This window comes from Halichondria panicea, chromosome 4 (genome assembly GCF_963675165.1).
Source record: "Halichondria panicea chromosome 4, odHalPani1.1, whole genome shotgun sequence".
Taxonomy (NCBI): domain Eukaryota; kingdom Metazoa; phylum Porifera; class Demospongiae; order Suberitida; family Halichondriidae; genus Halichondria; species Halichondria panicea.
In genome coordinates this window covers 6,441,167-6,455,316 of record NC_087380.1, presented here as the reverse complement: position 1 = coordinate 6,455,316, position 14,150 = coordinate 6,441,167, and the positions used below count along the sequence as shown (strand labels likewise).

Below are 14,150 nucleotides of genomic sequence, written 5' to 3'. Positions count from 1 at the left end.
AATGTGCTTGTGATTGGTATCGCAGCACAGCTGTTGACCAAGTTTTCAGTCTGAGGCACGTAGCTAGCTAGGTTTATCTTTACTGTGTGTATGTGCTTATCTTTTTTTACTTTCTTATTATTTTTAACGCCTATGATGACATACACTGCGCAAATCTGAATGAGTTCACTTTCAATAGTGTTACTTGTAAACTGTGGAGCATATGGTTAATAGTCTGAGGCATCAATAATTCGTTCATATGAGGTTATTATTTTGTAATGGTCCATTATGAAAAATGACATGTGTTGACAGAACTTCAAATGTTTGTTTGCTGCTCCATACCATTTGTTTCATAATGTGTCAGCCAATGTCGTAAATGAGTCTCAATTTCATTCATTTTGAAAATGTCTTCGACATCAGATTCGCTTAGTTTTGATGTGGGTGGTAAAATTGGTTCGGACAATGTGGGGGGTGGAAACGTAGGTAGTGGAGGGGGTGGTGAGGATGGTGGAGTGGGTGGCTGTGAGGGTGGGAGAGATGTGGGGGGCGTTGGAGGGGGTGGTGAAGGTGGGAATGATTTTGAAAGAGTGAGAGAGTGTGAGGAGTGAGGCTGTGAAGGTGGGAACAGTATAGGAGAGTAAGAGATGGGTACAGTGGGAGAGTCTACTGATGAGGTACAATCAGACGATGAAACAGATGCTGGAGGTGTTAGAGGGTAAGGGAACAATGTGGGGGGTATACTGGAGAGAGATGATGTCATGAGAGATGGAGTTTGTTTGCCGAGCAAGACATCTGATTCATTGTCGGATGTTAAAATATCAAATGTAGATGGAAAGTCTAGAAGATCTTTCAGTGAATCAGTCAATTCATCAGAACATGATGAAGAGTCTTCACTGGTTGGTGAAGAATACTTGTCGGCCGGTTTGAATGATGGTAAGTTCACTAAAGTAGGAGAAGGTGGTGGTGAATCCAGCAGCTCTGGTACTGGAGACGTGGGAGGTGAGGGAGGAGGAGAGGACTCTGGGGAATCGGAAGATGTCATACTTGCTTCTTCAGGCATTGAGGAAATAATTGGCTCCGTTATTATTGCGGCATCGTCAGCTAATTTAGGAGTGCTTCTACTAGTTCTTGTGAGCTCTTTATCATCATCGTTAGTACTGTCTTGTGCTCGATTGAGTTCAGCTCGATCAATTTCTGGAGTGGATTTAATTTGTACTGAAATGTCATCATTGAGAATAGTGACTGTAGGAGGGATCTCTTGTGACACTGGGAGTCGATGTTTTGCAGAAAATGTTTGTAAGATTGCTTCAGAAGTAGGAAGTTTCACTGTAAGGCGTAGAATGTTTCTTTTCTTCTGAATGAGTGATACCACATCATTCAAAGGCATCTTTGTGATATTTACTCCATTCACTTTCACGATCTCCTCTCCAACGTGTAGCAAATCATTGACGTCCACCACGCTACCAAGATTCACTCTGGACACAAAGACTCCACCCTCTCGTTTCCAGCCATCACCTTGCCTTATATAGAAACCTATGCTTTCTCCGTGATTCCTCTTTATCTCAACTGTGCGGAGCTTGTAGACACCAGACGGATCGATCATCTCTTGAATTCCAACTCTTCTGTGAAACGATTCTCGTATAATGCTAGTAGGAACAGCTATAGCCCCTAGTCCTGGATGCCCTCTTTCAATTGTCACAACCTACAGCAACAAAACGTAATAATAGAAAATGCTGGAGAAAAAATTAGCTACCTTTCCAGGAAAGATAGGATCTTCAAATGCTGTCTCTTTTAGAGGTTTCTGCAAATGAGTGTGTTTATCTTGAGGCAAGTAAACTGACTGCCTTTTCTCATCATTGTTTGCAGGCTTTCTTCTCCTAGCACTTTGATACACGGACATCCTCAGTTCTGTACAGATGCAAGCAAGTTAGCTAGCTAGCTGAGCTAAGTTGCTGCAAGCTTGGTGCAGTGCAGCCCCACCCCCTACCTCTCACGTGTTGCTAATTATAAGCTGTGACAAGTAAATTGATACACTAATTTAATTCTGAAAGTCTATTAAAAAAGCTGTTTGTCGTTGTAAAGAGTACTACTACTTAACTAAGGTTTCTGCCGACCAGTCAATCATATCTAGTGTGATTTAAAGTGAAGGTTAGCTGTGTAGCAATCTATTACATACAAGAAACAAGAGGACTGCGCCGGTCACAACGGGGTCGCAAGTCTGAGCACTCTCCAAGGAGATGTCTACTTAGGTACAAGGGCAACCAACGTCTACGAACGACTAACAGACTACTCTACACGTACCTACCAATCACTTCGAAGCGCTACTACCTAGACCATAGACATTTCAATCTGCATCAACCTACAATCTGCATAGAAAGATGGCCACCGATTCTGTCTGTGAAGTTCTTGAAGGTACGTAAGTGTGTGTGAAACATGCACACTACATGTACCTACATGTGTGTGTGTGTGTGTGTGCTCTGGAAGTTTGATATCATATCCAAGGGGCATGTTTGAATACAAAATATTGGGCTTCTGTCTTCTGTGACAAGATTAGGATTAGGACTAGGGTGCTGGTGGGAACAAAGCCATAAAAGACGTTGTGTAAAATGCCTGTGTTAGCTGATGTAATTAAGGGAGAGTATTTTGGCTAACAGTAGAATATGTGTAGAATACATGTACTAGCTCTGTAATTATTCCTTGAGGCAAACTTTAGCTCGTTTAGTGCTTGTTTAGTGCTTGTAAATTTGATGTTTTTAGTGACAAAAAATAACAAGAGCGTGTACGTACGTGTAAAGAAAATTGATTATCCTCTCTTAATTTGCAGACCGACTGTACTTTGCCACCCTACGATCTAAACCCAAAAGCACCTCCAGTTGCTACTACTTCAGCATTGAAAACGATCCTGAGTTCTCCTACGAAAAGTAAGTTGTAGTCAACCATTAGATCCCGCTAACACTAGACCAAGTGTGAAAACTTATTAATTTTTAGGCTTCGTAAATTTATACTTCACTAATTTATGCGAATATCTTTGACAGCTTCTACAATGACTTCGGACCACTCAACCTTGCCATGCTCTATCGATTCTGTCAGAAAGTCAACAGAAAACTTAAGGTGAGGCATTTCCTCGTATAGCTTACAATAATAGTTGTAAGTACTTCGGTCTGTATTGAGCCTCCTATTAATATTGCTGTGTCTGTATTTGAATGGTCTTATAATAATTATGTTTAAATGTACACGGTTATAATGGTCTTATGTAATATACCAAGTGTGCTGCATGTCAACCGAGTGTTAGGCCAGCCGGCCGGCCGTGTAAATTGACACGCTTATAATTGTATATGTACACCTTTATACTTATGTAATACAACAAGCAGCCTGCATGTCAACGAGTGGTGCTGGGCCGTGTTTTGGACTGTGTGCATGGTTAATTTTCTTTGGCAGACAACGCTGATCATTTTTATCTTTCTGTAATTGACCCTCTGCAGTGCTGGCTTGTATCCAAACTGTGTAGGTGGTTAGAGACAGTAGTCTGACCAATAGCGTGCACTCACTCACTCTAATTATACAATTACACGCCTGCATGTCATCCTATGACTATTGTCTGTAGGGATATAATTAAGCAATTATGGTTATAATTTATACTGTAGTCCTATGGTACATGTAGCTAGTGTGTATGGGTGTGAGTGACCCACTGAACTGCTATCAGTATTATAATTATAATTATAATTATAGGCCAGGGAGTGATTGAAACATTTACCCATTGGTCCCCACAACAATATTATTGTTGTTGTGAATGATGTGCAGTATCTGTGGGAATTTTTGATATTATCATATAATTAGTGGCTTGGTTAAGTCTGGACTTTTAGTTTTTAGACCATAGATAATGGGGTACTCATAGTAAGTGCAGTAATTACAAAAAGTGCTTGATTTTTGGTCACTTGTTTACTCCACATATGCTGTGCTGGGTTCTCTGAGTAGTTGTTGCCATTAGTGCGTTATGTAAGGTTCATTCATAAGCCAGTAATTGCCTGACCACCTGCCAGCAATTAGTGCTGCGGAGTATGCAATCCATTAAGGCTGTGTTACGTTTCCAGTAAATTATGTTCAGGCCCCTGTAGTACAAATTACTGTTACATAACAAATTCTGTACTTTAACAAATGAGACTATATAATTATATATATATATGCACTTGACCCTGGCTGTGATACCATTTGAAGACCGGGAAGTTATAGATCACCTTCTTTAGTTTTTGGACGGTGGTATCTAGTGTACACCTTTGGCAAGCCTTAGTATCCTGATTGAACTCCTATGTAACGCTATTCAGTGTGCTGGCTCATGTTAAAATTAAGCCCTAGTAGGCAAAATTCATTTCCACCGTAATTATTGTGTACGTTAAAAAGCTTATAAGATAATTATGCACAATGTAGTAAATTAAGGTCCCCTGGTGTGTTGATCAAATTCACGGTTGTAGGAACAAATCGTGCGATGTGGTAAAGCCTGAAATGTTGATTGAATTCACGAAGTGTTAACTTTGAAAAACAAGCATGCCCCTTCATGTTCATTTTACTAACATTCGTAAGTCTTTGATGTCATGTAGACATTCCTTGCCGTGTTATGAGTAGTCATGCTTTTAATTGTTTGGCTTGTTAAGATGATGTGTGCCACTGCAAACTGCAATACGACAACAAACAATTTGTAGTGTCCTGCATATAGCCATGGGGCGATTGTACATGTATAACATGATGTCACCGTTATAGTAGCTAGGGCATTCTTTCAAGAAGATAATTTAAATTAGATCAGCTCCTGAAGTCTGAGTATCCCATTATAATTATAGTATACCGTGACACAATAGATAAGTGGCACATAATTAAGCATATGAAATGTGGTGGTTGGAGTTGTGGAGGTTCTTTCCTTAACCAGTTCCTGGTTTTTGTTGAGCTGTGGCTGTCTCTAAGAGGATTGAGCTTCTCTTGCTAGCACATGCTGTCACCTTGTCGTTAATGGCGGGCACACGCACTCACTTAGTTCTAACATAGTCACTCACACTTTGACACCTTGCACACAATGGTATTGGAATGGAGACAATGGAATGGAAATATGCACCTTGTTCTGAGGTTAGAGTGGTAGAAACTGACCCTTTATAGGACTGCAACCACTTTGATAACTATGGCATCTCATAGTGGTCTGTACAGCTGGCCGATGTGGTACAGAATGTAGGTAGGCAGCACTGGGCCAGTGTGGTGCAGAATGTAGGTAGGCAGCACTGGGCTAATCTGCCAAATTCTTGACTGCATTTCTCTCCACCCCAATGCCAAGCAACATAACATACTGTCTACACTGATGTATCTAATTTCTCTACTTAGCTATTGAGGACAAATCCCTATCCTGTTTACTTGTTCTATTACATGTACTTAGTACTTTGCATTTTGTGCTCTTCTTAGAAGACTTCTCCTAGTCAGTGACATGCACGAAACTCTCTGTGTGTGCACAATAATGTTAATTTGTCAGTTTCAGTCTATGTTGCTATGATAGTTGATACATGTGTATAATTAACATTCTCCCCCCTCTCTTCATACACTCAATATAGACCTCCAAGAAGCGCATCGTCTACTACACCAGCATTGACCCACACAAGCGTGCCAATGCGGCCTACCTCATTGGATGTTATGTGGTGAGCACTGACTTCCCCGACACTACCACTGCAGCCCAGTGTGTATGCACCTGCTGTATAGCAGTGTGACTTTAACCTTGTATATATGTTACTGTGACCTTGGTAGACCTCTTTCTGGTTTGTAGATTCTTACAATGTGGTTATAATTAGTCATTAGTTAATTATATTGTAGTCTTGTAAAGTTTTCAGGGAAATATGTGCCCCTAATTACTGGAGAATGCTGTTTACCCCATGCTGTTACTACTGTTACTGCTGCTACACTTACCAAACTACTGCATGGTGGTAGAAGATCAGATGTTTTATGTGTGGTCTGTGGTAACACTACTCTAGCATTTGCAACATGAGACAATGTGGAAACTCTCAGAAATCCACCCCTTCCTTTCTCCCCCCTCATTAGATCATCTACCACAAGTTCCAGCCTGATGTTGTGTGCAGACTCCTGCTCACCCCCAAGACTCCCTCTTACCTGCCCTTCAGGGATGCCTCCATGACTACCTGCACCTACAACCTCACCTTGGAGCATTGTTTCAGTGCTATACACAAGGTGCAGTATATGTGAATTTCATTTTGATTACATGAAAGGCTCATTTGTATACTTCAAAAGGCCTGTGAAGTGTGTGCTATCATCTTGATAAAGCAGCCCTGAAACCACAGCCTTTGACTGCATAGCAACAGTCAAGTGTGCTAGCATGTGGTGTGTGTGTGCCACAGCTTAGAAACCATACAAGTGGAGCCAATTTGATTATGAAAATGTGTTTCCTTTCTCATTTCTCAGGCTGTGCAGTTTCGGTTCTTTAATTTTGAAGAGTTCAGTGTTGAGGAGTATGAGCACTATGAGGTGAGGTCCTAGTAGACAGGTTGTCCCGGTGTGGGGGCGTTGCTATTGTTACCCGCATAATGAGTCCATAATCCGTGTACCTTCGCATGAATTGGGCCAATTTCTGCCAGACATAGACCGTATTTAATTAGATGGCACTGTTATGTAGACATTGCTCAAATATTTGCGTTGGGATTTAAATGGAAATGAACGAGTCTGAAATGTTCACATTAATTAAATTGTGGTGTTTTTTGTTTGCAGAAAGTGGAAAATGGAGACTTGAACTGGATACTCCCTGGTGAGTGTACCAGCTAGGCCATGCCCTGGGGGCGTATGTGAGTGGGTCAGGTTACACATGTCCACTAGCTGTAATGGCAATGGAATTTACGTGTGCAGTAAATCTAGACATAGCTGTTTTGCATGGCTTGAGTGTTGGTGCTGGTTTCTGGGATCTCGCTCAGCAACCATTGATAGGATATGCCCTTTGAAACCCCATAGGGCTATATCCAGATGTATGAATTATATGAAGTGCGAATGCTTAAATTTCCTGCACAGGAGAAGTGGTATACATTCCGTGTGTAACTTATAGGGATACAGTGCTTGTACCGTAATTCAAGAAATTTTAGTGACGTATACGAACTGTTTAGTTTATGGTATCTGTTTTATAACATTATTTTAATAAACTACATGTACCTGCTTGCAATGATTGCAGTTTGTCATAACTGTGTGTGTATGTCCATTTTAGGTAGAGAAATACGAAGTCAATAATAGCAAAAAGCTCTACCAATGCTACCTAAACTTAGATCATGCCCTGTCTCTCCTTTGGCCCTTGACCTGAGCTGTATGAATATCCTGTACATTATATTCGCTTGTATCACTAGTATAGCCTTTTCAGTGCATAAGACCTGCAGAACAACAGTGGTGCACTGTACTCCGGTGCAAAAGTATTAAGCTGTTGTGATGAGGATGTACCTAATCAGTATGATCTTACAGTACATGTCCAGTAACATTGTGTGTACATTATATCCCCTGCAGGCAAGTTCCTTGCATTTGCTGGCCCCCACAACAAGAGCATGATTCAGAATGGCTACCCCCTGCACGCACCCGAGTACTACTTCCCCTACTTCAGACAGTACGGTGTTAGCACGGTCGTGAGGTTCAACAAGAGGATGTACGATGGTTGGAGATTCACTGATGTCGGGTTTGACCACAAGGACCTATTCTTCATCGATGGCTCCACTCCTACCGATGGCATCATGAAGAGGTTTCTCGCCATCTCTGAGAGTGCTCCTGGGGCCATTGCTGTGCACTGCAAAGGTGGGTACTCACTGTGATACCTATATTTATAGCTACCAAATACGTGTTCCTACGTGGTATAATTATGTACTATGAAATCAGGGGCGTAGTGTGAAAAGTGCTTCTATAGTTGTAGGCCCTTCTACATATAGTGTCGGCTCTATATAATATATAGCTCGATCGCCCAAAGGTACTTAACCCTGTGAACCTTATTTGTGTCATAGCTTGTAAGATCCTATATACCACTGTATCATGCACTGACTGCCTTGTATGGGCTTGAGGGCATACAGTGCCTAATTCTAATCGGGAGACCTGACCTCACAGTTCTGGTAGCTGGGGTTACTATGAGTTACACAAGTAGGAAGCTATTCATGTTCCATACTTACCCACAGTAAAGACCTATGAATGCTATCATGTTGAAAACCAATTCACATGTGCTTGAACTATTATAGGTGTCACTAAAATTCCTTTTAGAGGACTGTATAGCTGATCTTATTGTTTGATTGGAAACACATTTTCCCAAGCAGTCAACCTTGAAATAGTTGAGGATGTCCAAGTAGCTGTGGCTTGCTTGGAGGTAATACAATGCTGACTAAAAGTAATTGACCCTTGTTAATTACTACAAGAAATACATATTTTACGAGGGTGTTGGCACTCTGTGAATGGACTTGCTGATGTGTTATGCAAACAGATGATTTAGGCTAATTTCTGACACGTTTATGGTTTTCTGTTGTAGTGAACGTGCATGTACGCTGTGTGTGTCGGGTGGGCAACTCGATGACAAATTTAGCCTTTGATTTTGTGCGTGTGTGTACATGGTACCCATGGTAATTTTAACTACTGATATAATTCTAGTGTACCGCTTGAAACTAGTCATGCAAGTCTACCTTACAGTATTACCCGCCATTACAATGTGGTTGGTAGCCCTTGGCTTTGAAGCCTTTGTGTGTATCCCAGTTTACGCTGTAGTGTGTGTGTGTGGGTGTAAGCATGTGCTGCCGATTGATTGCATAACATCACATGTCCGCTAAGTGTGGCAGCTGTCTGGATGCCACAAGTATTCAATTACAACTAATTTTCGAAAGTGGCTTTTAAGCATGTGTTCTTATCATAACCTGAGGCAGGCTTCATTACATTACCTATTGTTGCGTAATACTCCCCCCTGTCTGTGCATGCAGCTGGTCTGGGGCGTACAGGCACTCTGATTGGCTGCTACATCATGAAGCACTACAAGTTCACTGCGGCGGAGACCATTGCCTGGATACGGATCTGTCGACCTGGGTCAGTGATCGGACCTCAACAAAACTGGCTGGAGGAGTAAGTTGATTAAATAATTCAAAAGTGAAATTGGCTATAGTCTGGGTCAAAATTTATCCGATACTTTCGCCTGCACCTGTTCCTGCTTTGATCTGTGACGAGCGTGGGTGCTGTAGAAATTTGTCCATCTAAAACAGCCTTGGCAATCTTTTAGGAGATTAAATGTTGCCACATAATACAGGCTAATTTGTAGGAATTAATTTAATTGTCTGTTAATTACTAGGCCATTAGTATAGTTTGTTTGATACTGATACTATTAATGACACTCTTTGGTTGCTATTTTAGGAAGCAGTCCCTACTCTGGGCGCTAGGCGATGCGGAGAGAGCCAAGGCACTACCCAAACACCACCGCTCTGACAAACTCAGCAAACAGGACAAAATTGACAAACTGGAGAAGTTGGAAATGATGGAACGCTCTGAGAGGGTGGACCACCTGGACGCTCTCATGCTCAAGAAGATCAGTGGAATGGATCTGGACGAGGAGGTGAGACTACATAATTCTATAGTCACTTACAAATACCCTTGAAACTTTTTCGACTGGCCACTTTTAAAACTAGGGGTGGCTTCTATATATATCTCATGTATTATGTACATTGCCATTGTATCTCTCGAATTTATGGCAGCTCTTCAAAGATTATACATTCCTGTGATGATACAATAGACCAAAGATTACAGATAACACAATTGTAGGTAGTTAGTGGTGCTTTTGGCATGTGTTTTTGATCTTTGATCTTAGATTTTTGGTAGGCCCTATCAACTGAAAGGCTTGTTTTCTAAAAAGGGGTGATTATGTGTCATCAAAAGCTTTACATGTACTTGTGCTTTATCCTTATATGCATTTCCCTGGCAGGTTGGCCCCCCTGTGGATACTGGCCTGCCCCCCTACTCCCCACAACTAACCCAGGGCGTGGTCACCCAGGGAGACAGGCTCAACCAACTCAAGAGGGACAGGACTCAATACAAGACTGCCACTGCTGGAACTGCAAGGTCAGTAGGTCATTCATGGGTGCACCATTTACATTGAAAGTACATTGAAAGTAACTAGTTGTGTGGGATGGTTTTGACCTTTAATGTGTACCAGACTGCAGGCACAGAAATACAATTTCAATGAGTCATTGTAAGGGTTTAGTGTGGTAATGCAGTGGTATTGCATAACATTGGTTTTCTGTTTAGTGTAACCTCTCACTTGTGTTAATGAGACCAATAGCAAGATGTCTGGCTGTTAAATAATGCGATGCATTCAAACGATTCGGAGGGGTGTTTGAGTTTTCAAAAACAGTTGCCTTTCCTGTTTTGGCTAGTACAGATAATTTGTCATGTCTCTTGTATATAATTTGTCTCGTGTGGGAGGGTTGTCAATTTAGTGATTCCTATTTTACACTTTTAACAAATTCAATGCTGTTGGGGTGGTGATTTCATTTCATACTGTACATTCTTAAAATGTATAGTTCACCACCTCACCACCTCATCACCCCGGTTTGTTAATAAGATTATTTGAGCCCATCTAAAGGAATAGTTGTCTACTTCCAGTTATATTGCATCAAACTCTCTGAATGCAGAGAGTTAGGTCTGGCTTCTTATTCAGAGAATTTGGCGGTATGAGAGTACACACGCAAAACCTAAAAGTGGTCCTTGCATGGTCAAAAATTACCTCACTTTTGGTTGTAGTACTTGGGCCTGGGCCTGTTCTGCTATTTCCGGTCTCATTGCTCTCATTAATTGCCCACCCTTGTTCCCTCAGAGTGACGGATGCTCGTCTGCTGGGACGTACCCGCTCTCAGACTCACATGATGCGTCAGGGTCTTCACGTTCCCGTCACACCGGCACCAAAGGTGGTGGAAGCGTATCGAATGCCACCCCTCACATCGTCACCACCCTCACAACATCACATGCTACACAAGTCCACCATGCTGGAGGGAGTGCCTGCTCCTACACACACCAGGCCCGGGCCCGCCCATACGGCCAACAGGTGAGCTGATGTACATGTAGCTATACATAATTCTGAAATTATACATTTCGTAACTTAGTACTTTACGCTTTTGCACGGTATCTGCATTGGGTGTAATAGTAGAGTGGGCATGTCATGTTTTCTTAATTCTTACTTGCGCAACAATATTTGATGTAGTGCTTATGTTTGAACATACTAAATACTAAACTGTGTGCTTTTGATGCATGTCCTGATTGTACAGTTGGCCCATGCATCATCACTTATTCTAACATAACCCCGCCCCCTTATAGGCGCAATGCTCGGACTTCTGCTCGGACCACTGTCACTCCAATGTCCAAGTAATTTTCTTTTCTCAAATGTCAATCTCCTTATTTTTCTATCAATTCACAATCTTCCCCAAATTTTGTACTATAACATTCTTGAATAGACGCATGTCAGACGTGTACAATTAGAACTCTTAGTTGTTTATATAGCAGACCTTCAAGAACAGCACAAACGTGAGAAAATAACCCCCCAAAAAAGAAGAAAAACGAACGATCTTGTGCACACAAGCCGTTTGCTGGTTTCATTTATTCTTTAGATGTATCTTTTTCTATGTCAAGTGCTTATAGTGTGTATTTATTCAATCAGAACTTCATCAATTTCCCCTTTTTTCTACAAATGTCGACGTTTTCCCCCCACCCTATATTTTTGACAAGTTTTACAGTACACCTGTCACATTCTGAATTATGTGTAAACTCCTACTAGACTTACGTACACGGACTTGCTAGCTAGAGATAACTGACAATCATCATCCAATTCTAATAGCTACGTACCTACTGTGTGTATATGTTATATAACGATGGACGTTTTGTACCGATACTTGTACGTATGACTGTGTATTTTGAATGGCTATTTTTCTGTGATAATTATTGTCTTAATTGGATTTGGTGGGGTGGCATGTCTAATTCCTAAAGATGTTTGTTATAATTATAAAGGTTTCACATCACGTAATGAGTGAAGTATATACATGTACTTTCAATATGAACCAAGTATTACTTAATGCAGACTTAACAACGTTTGACATAAAAAACAAAACATAAAGCTGTTTAGGTGACATGATGGTAATAGTTGAATGCTTGTGCTCATGCAGTATAGCTACCAATAGTTATGAAGTTAAGAAACTAGTCCGAGGACCTTGAGTGAGGCGTGGGGGAGGGTGCCAGTACGGGGGCGTGTCTGCAAGTCCAGAGGGTCCACTTTCTTTAGGGCGTGAAACTTCCACGCTCCAGATATCAACGTCACCTGCAGTGGGCGAGTATATAAATTACCCATGAGATCACAAAATTAAATTGTTTGTACACAACATAATCATAGTTGGCTTGCAATAGCACCCTCCTCCTTACTACTGATATAGCCATTCCTAAAGCTTCCATAACATGATGTGTTTGGAGCTGTGTTTAGCAGGCAACCTCTTTATTACAGCCAATGTTAGTCTGCCTAAGGGTGACCGCTATAAGACGTATTCACTGGCAGCTATAAGACAGGCTCACTGTTGTACGGCTAAGTTTGAAGGGCACAAGGTACTCACAGGTATGTGGTTGCTTTTCTTGTTTTCCTTTTCTACCTCACTGAGCTTGTCTGGGTGGAGGAGTGGGAAGCGTACATGAGTGATGACCGTCTGAGCCACCTCTCCAAGATTGCTACCAGTCACAACCTGCAGTGAAAGAACACTCCGACTCTCAGTTTAAGGTAGATGTGGGATCACATGAGCCCCACCCCCAATTTTCGTATCAATCATGCACAGATTCAAACCACCTTCTTTTAAGCTGGAAATGACAATTGTCACTATTGTTTATTATGCTTACAGAGTTGACAGTTGCCCACTCGAGTACTTTCTCCAGTATTTCAGCCTCGCCCAGTCTCAGTTTGTCAGATCTCAGCACAAACGTGAGAGCATCGTCTGACATTTCATTGAACCCCCGACTCTTGAACACCACCTGCAAAATGTTGGGAGTGCAAGCACTATAATTTTATAGGCGGCACAGACATACATGCTAAACTACCACTAAGGCAGTACCACATACTAAGAATGCCTAGACCATCCCCATGCTTAATGGACACCCCCTGAAGGAGGTCAACTACAGCATAGCTACCAGAGACACTCAGATACCAAATGAACAGTAGAAACATCCCCATCAAACAGCCCAATATTTTTTGTCATAAATGTGTTTCACTGTGTTCTGAACCATGACGAATACTTAGTCTTACCTCCGTTTTCTCTTCGATAAATGATAGACATTCTTCTTGTAAAGTGATCTGCTGGTACGTCAGTGCAGCCTATGAAAGGAGGCGTCTTTAGTACATACAAGAACATATTTATGTAAGTGAAGCATTACCTGGATGAATTCACAGGCTGTGTCCACAGCAATGCACTCCCTCATGAAACGAACACACAACTGCAATAAGAACATTAGTGATTAAATTTTAACGAGCCAATACTCTAATACCTTTGACAAGCCCTCTAGTCCGTACTCAACCGAAGCAGCCAGAACATCAATAACCATATCCGTAGATAAACTAGAACAGTTTGTGTAAATGAATTCCAGCACTGCCAGAAATACTTGTGGTCTGATATCTGAGAGAACCAAAGGGGCTGAACTTTCTCCATCCTTGACTGCAAACATGGCCTTGAATACTTCACACCTAGCGGCCAGTAAACACTTGTGGGCGTAGATGGCTTGCCGCTCCTCTCCAACAATAAAACGAATGTCACTGAAGAATAATTAGCATACACTATTTAAAATTGCAGCTAGTGATACCTAGATACAGCTGCTCAGTACTGCATGTACATGTACGTACAGTAGACTCAGCTAGTCTGTACACAAACAAACAAACAAACAAACAAGCAAACCTGAATTCTTTATCATTGATCAATTTAATCATTTCTGATGCAAAAGCGTCTGGATCTCCAATGCACAGTGCAGCTCTAGGTGTTGTCTGGGTTTGTGGACTGTAGTTGGCCATTCTTGAGCTAGAAATCCTCCTTCTTGTTTGCTGCAGCCCCTCCTCTCAAATTTTGTATCCTGGCGATCAAACAAAGCTGCACCCACATAACAATCTGTTTCCAGGGTAACATCAAACA

At 41.6% G+C, this 14,150-nt stretch overlaps 3 protein-coding genes across 3 annotated transcripts; 1 reads left to right on the top strand and 2 right to left on the bottom strand.

The window, feature by feature from the left end:
* Positions 1–183: 183 nt before the first annotated feature.
* LOC135334577 (uncharacterized) lies at positions 184–1,961 on the bottom strand. Its single transcript, XM_064529813.1, has 2 exons — positions 1,733–1,961; positions 184–1,681 (listed from the first exon to the last, which is right to left on the bottom strand). The coding sequence occupies exons 1-2, from the start codon at positions 1,877–1,879 to the stop codon at positions 296–298; spliced, it is 1,533 nt and encodes a 510-aa protein (XP_064385883.1). The 5' UTR covers positions 1,880–1,961; the 3' UTR covers positions 184–295.
* Positions 1,962–2,004: 43 nt separating this feature from the next.
* On the top strand, positions 2,005–11,934 carry LOC135334575 (dual specificity protein phosphatase CDC14AB-like). The gene is made up of 13 exons (XM_064529811.1): positions 2,005–2,391; positions 2,804–2,900; positions 3,015–3,090; positions 5,565–5,648; positions 6,046–6,192; positions 6,424–6,486; positions 6,727–6,763; positions 7,501–7,782; positions 8,940–9,078; positions 9,364–9,562; positions 9,929–10,065; positions 10,820–11,047; positions 11,317–11,934. Exons 1-13 carry the CDS (start codon positions 2,358–2,360, stop codon positions 11,366–11,368), a joined length of 1,575 nt encoding a protein of 524 aa, XP_064385881.1. The 5' UTR covers positions 2,005–2,357; the 3' UTR covers positions 11,369–11,934.
* Positions 11,935–12,041: 107 nt separating this feature from the next.
* Positions 12,042–14,056, bottom strand: LOC135334585 (BTB/POZ domain-containing protein 19-like). The gene is made up of 7 exons (XM_064529826.1): positions 13,920–14,056; positions 13,516–13,780; positions 13,405–13,464; positions 13,277–13,345; positions 12,874–13,005; positions 12,597–12,722; positions 12,042–12,310 (listed from the first exon to the last, which is right to left on the bottom strand). Exons 1-7 carry the CDS (start codon positions 14,030–14,032, stop codon positions 12,182–12,184), a joined length of 894 nt encoding a protein of 297 aa, XP_064385896.1. The 5' UTR covers positions 14,033–14,056; the 3' UTR covers positions 12,042–12,181.
* Positions 14,057–14,150: the final 94 nt, after the last annotated feature.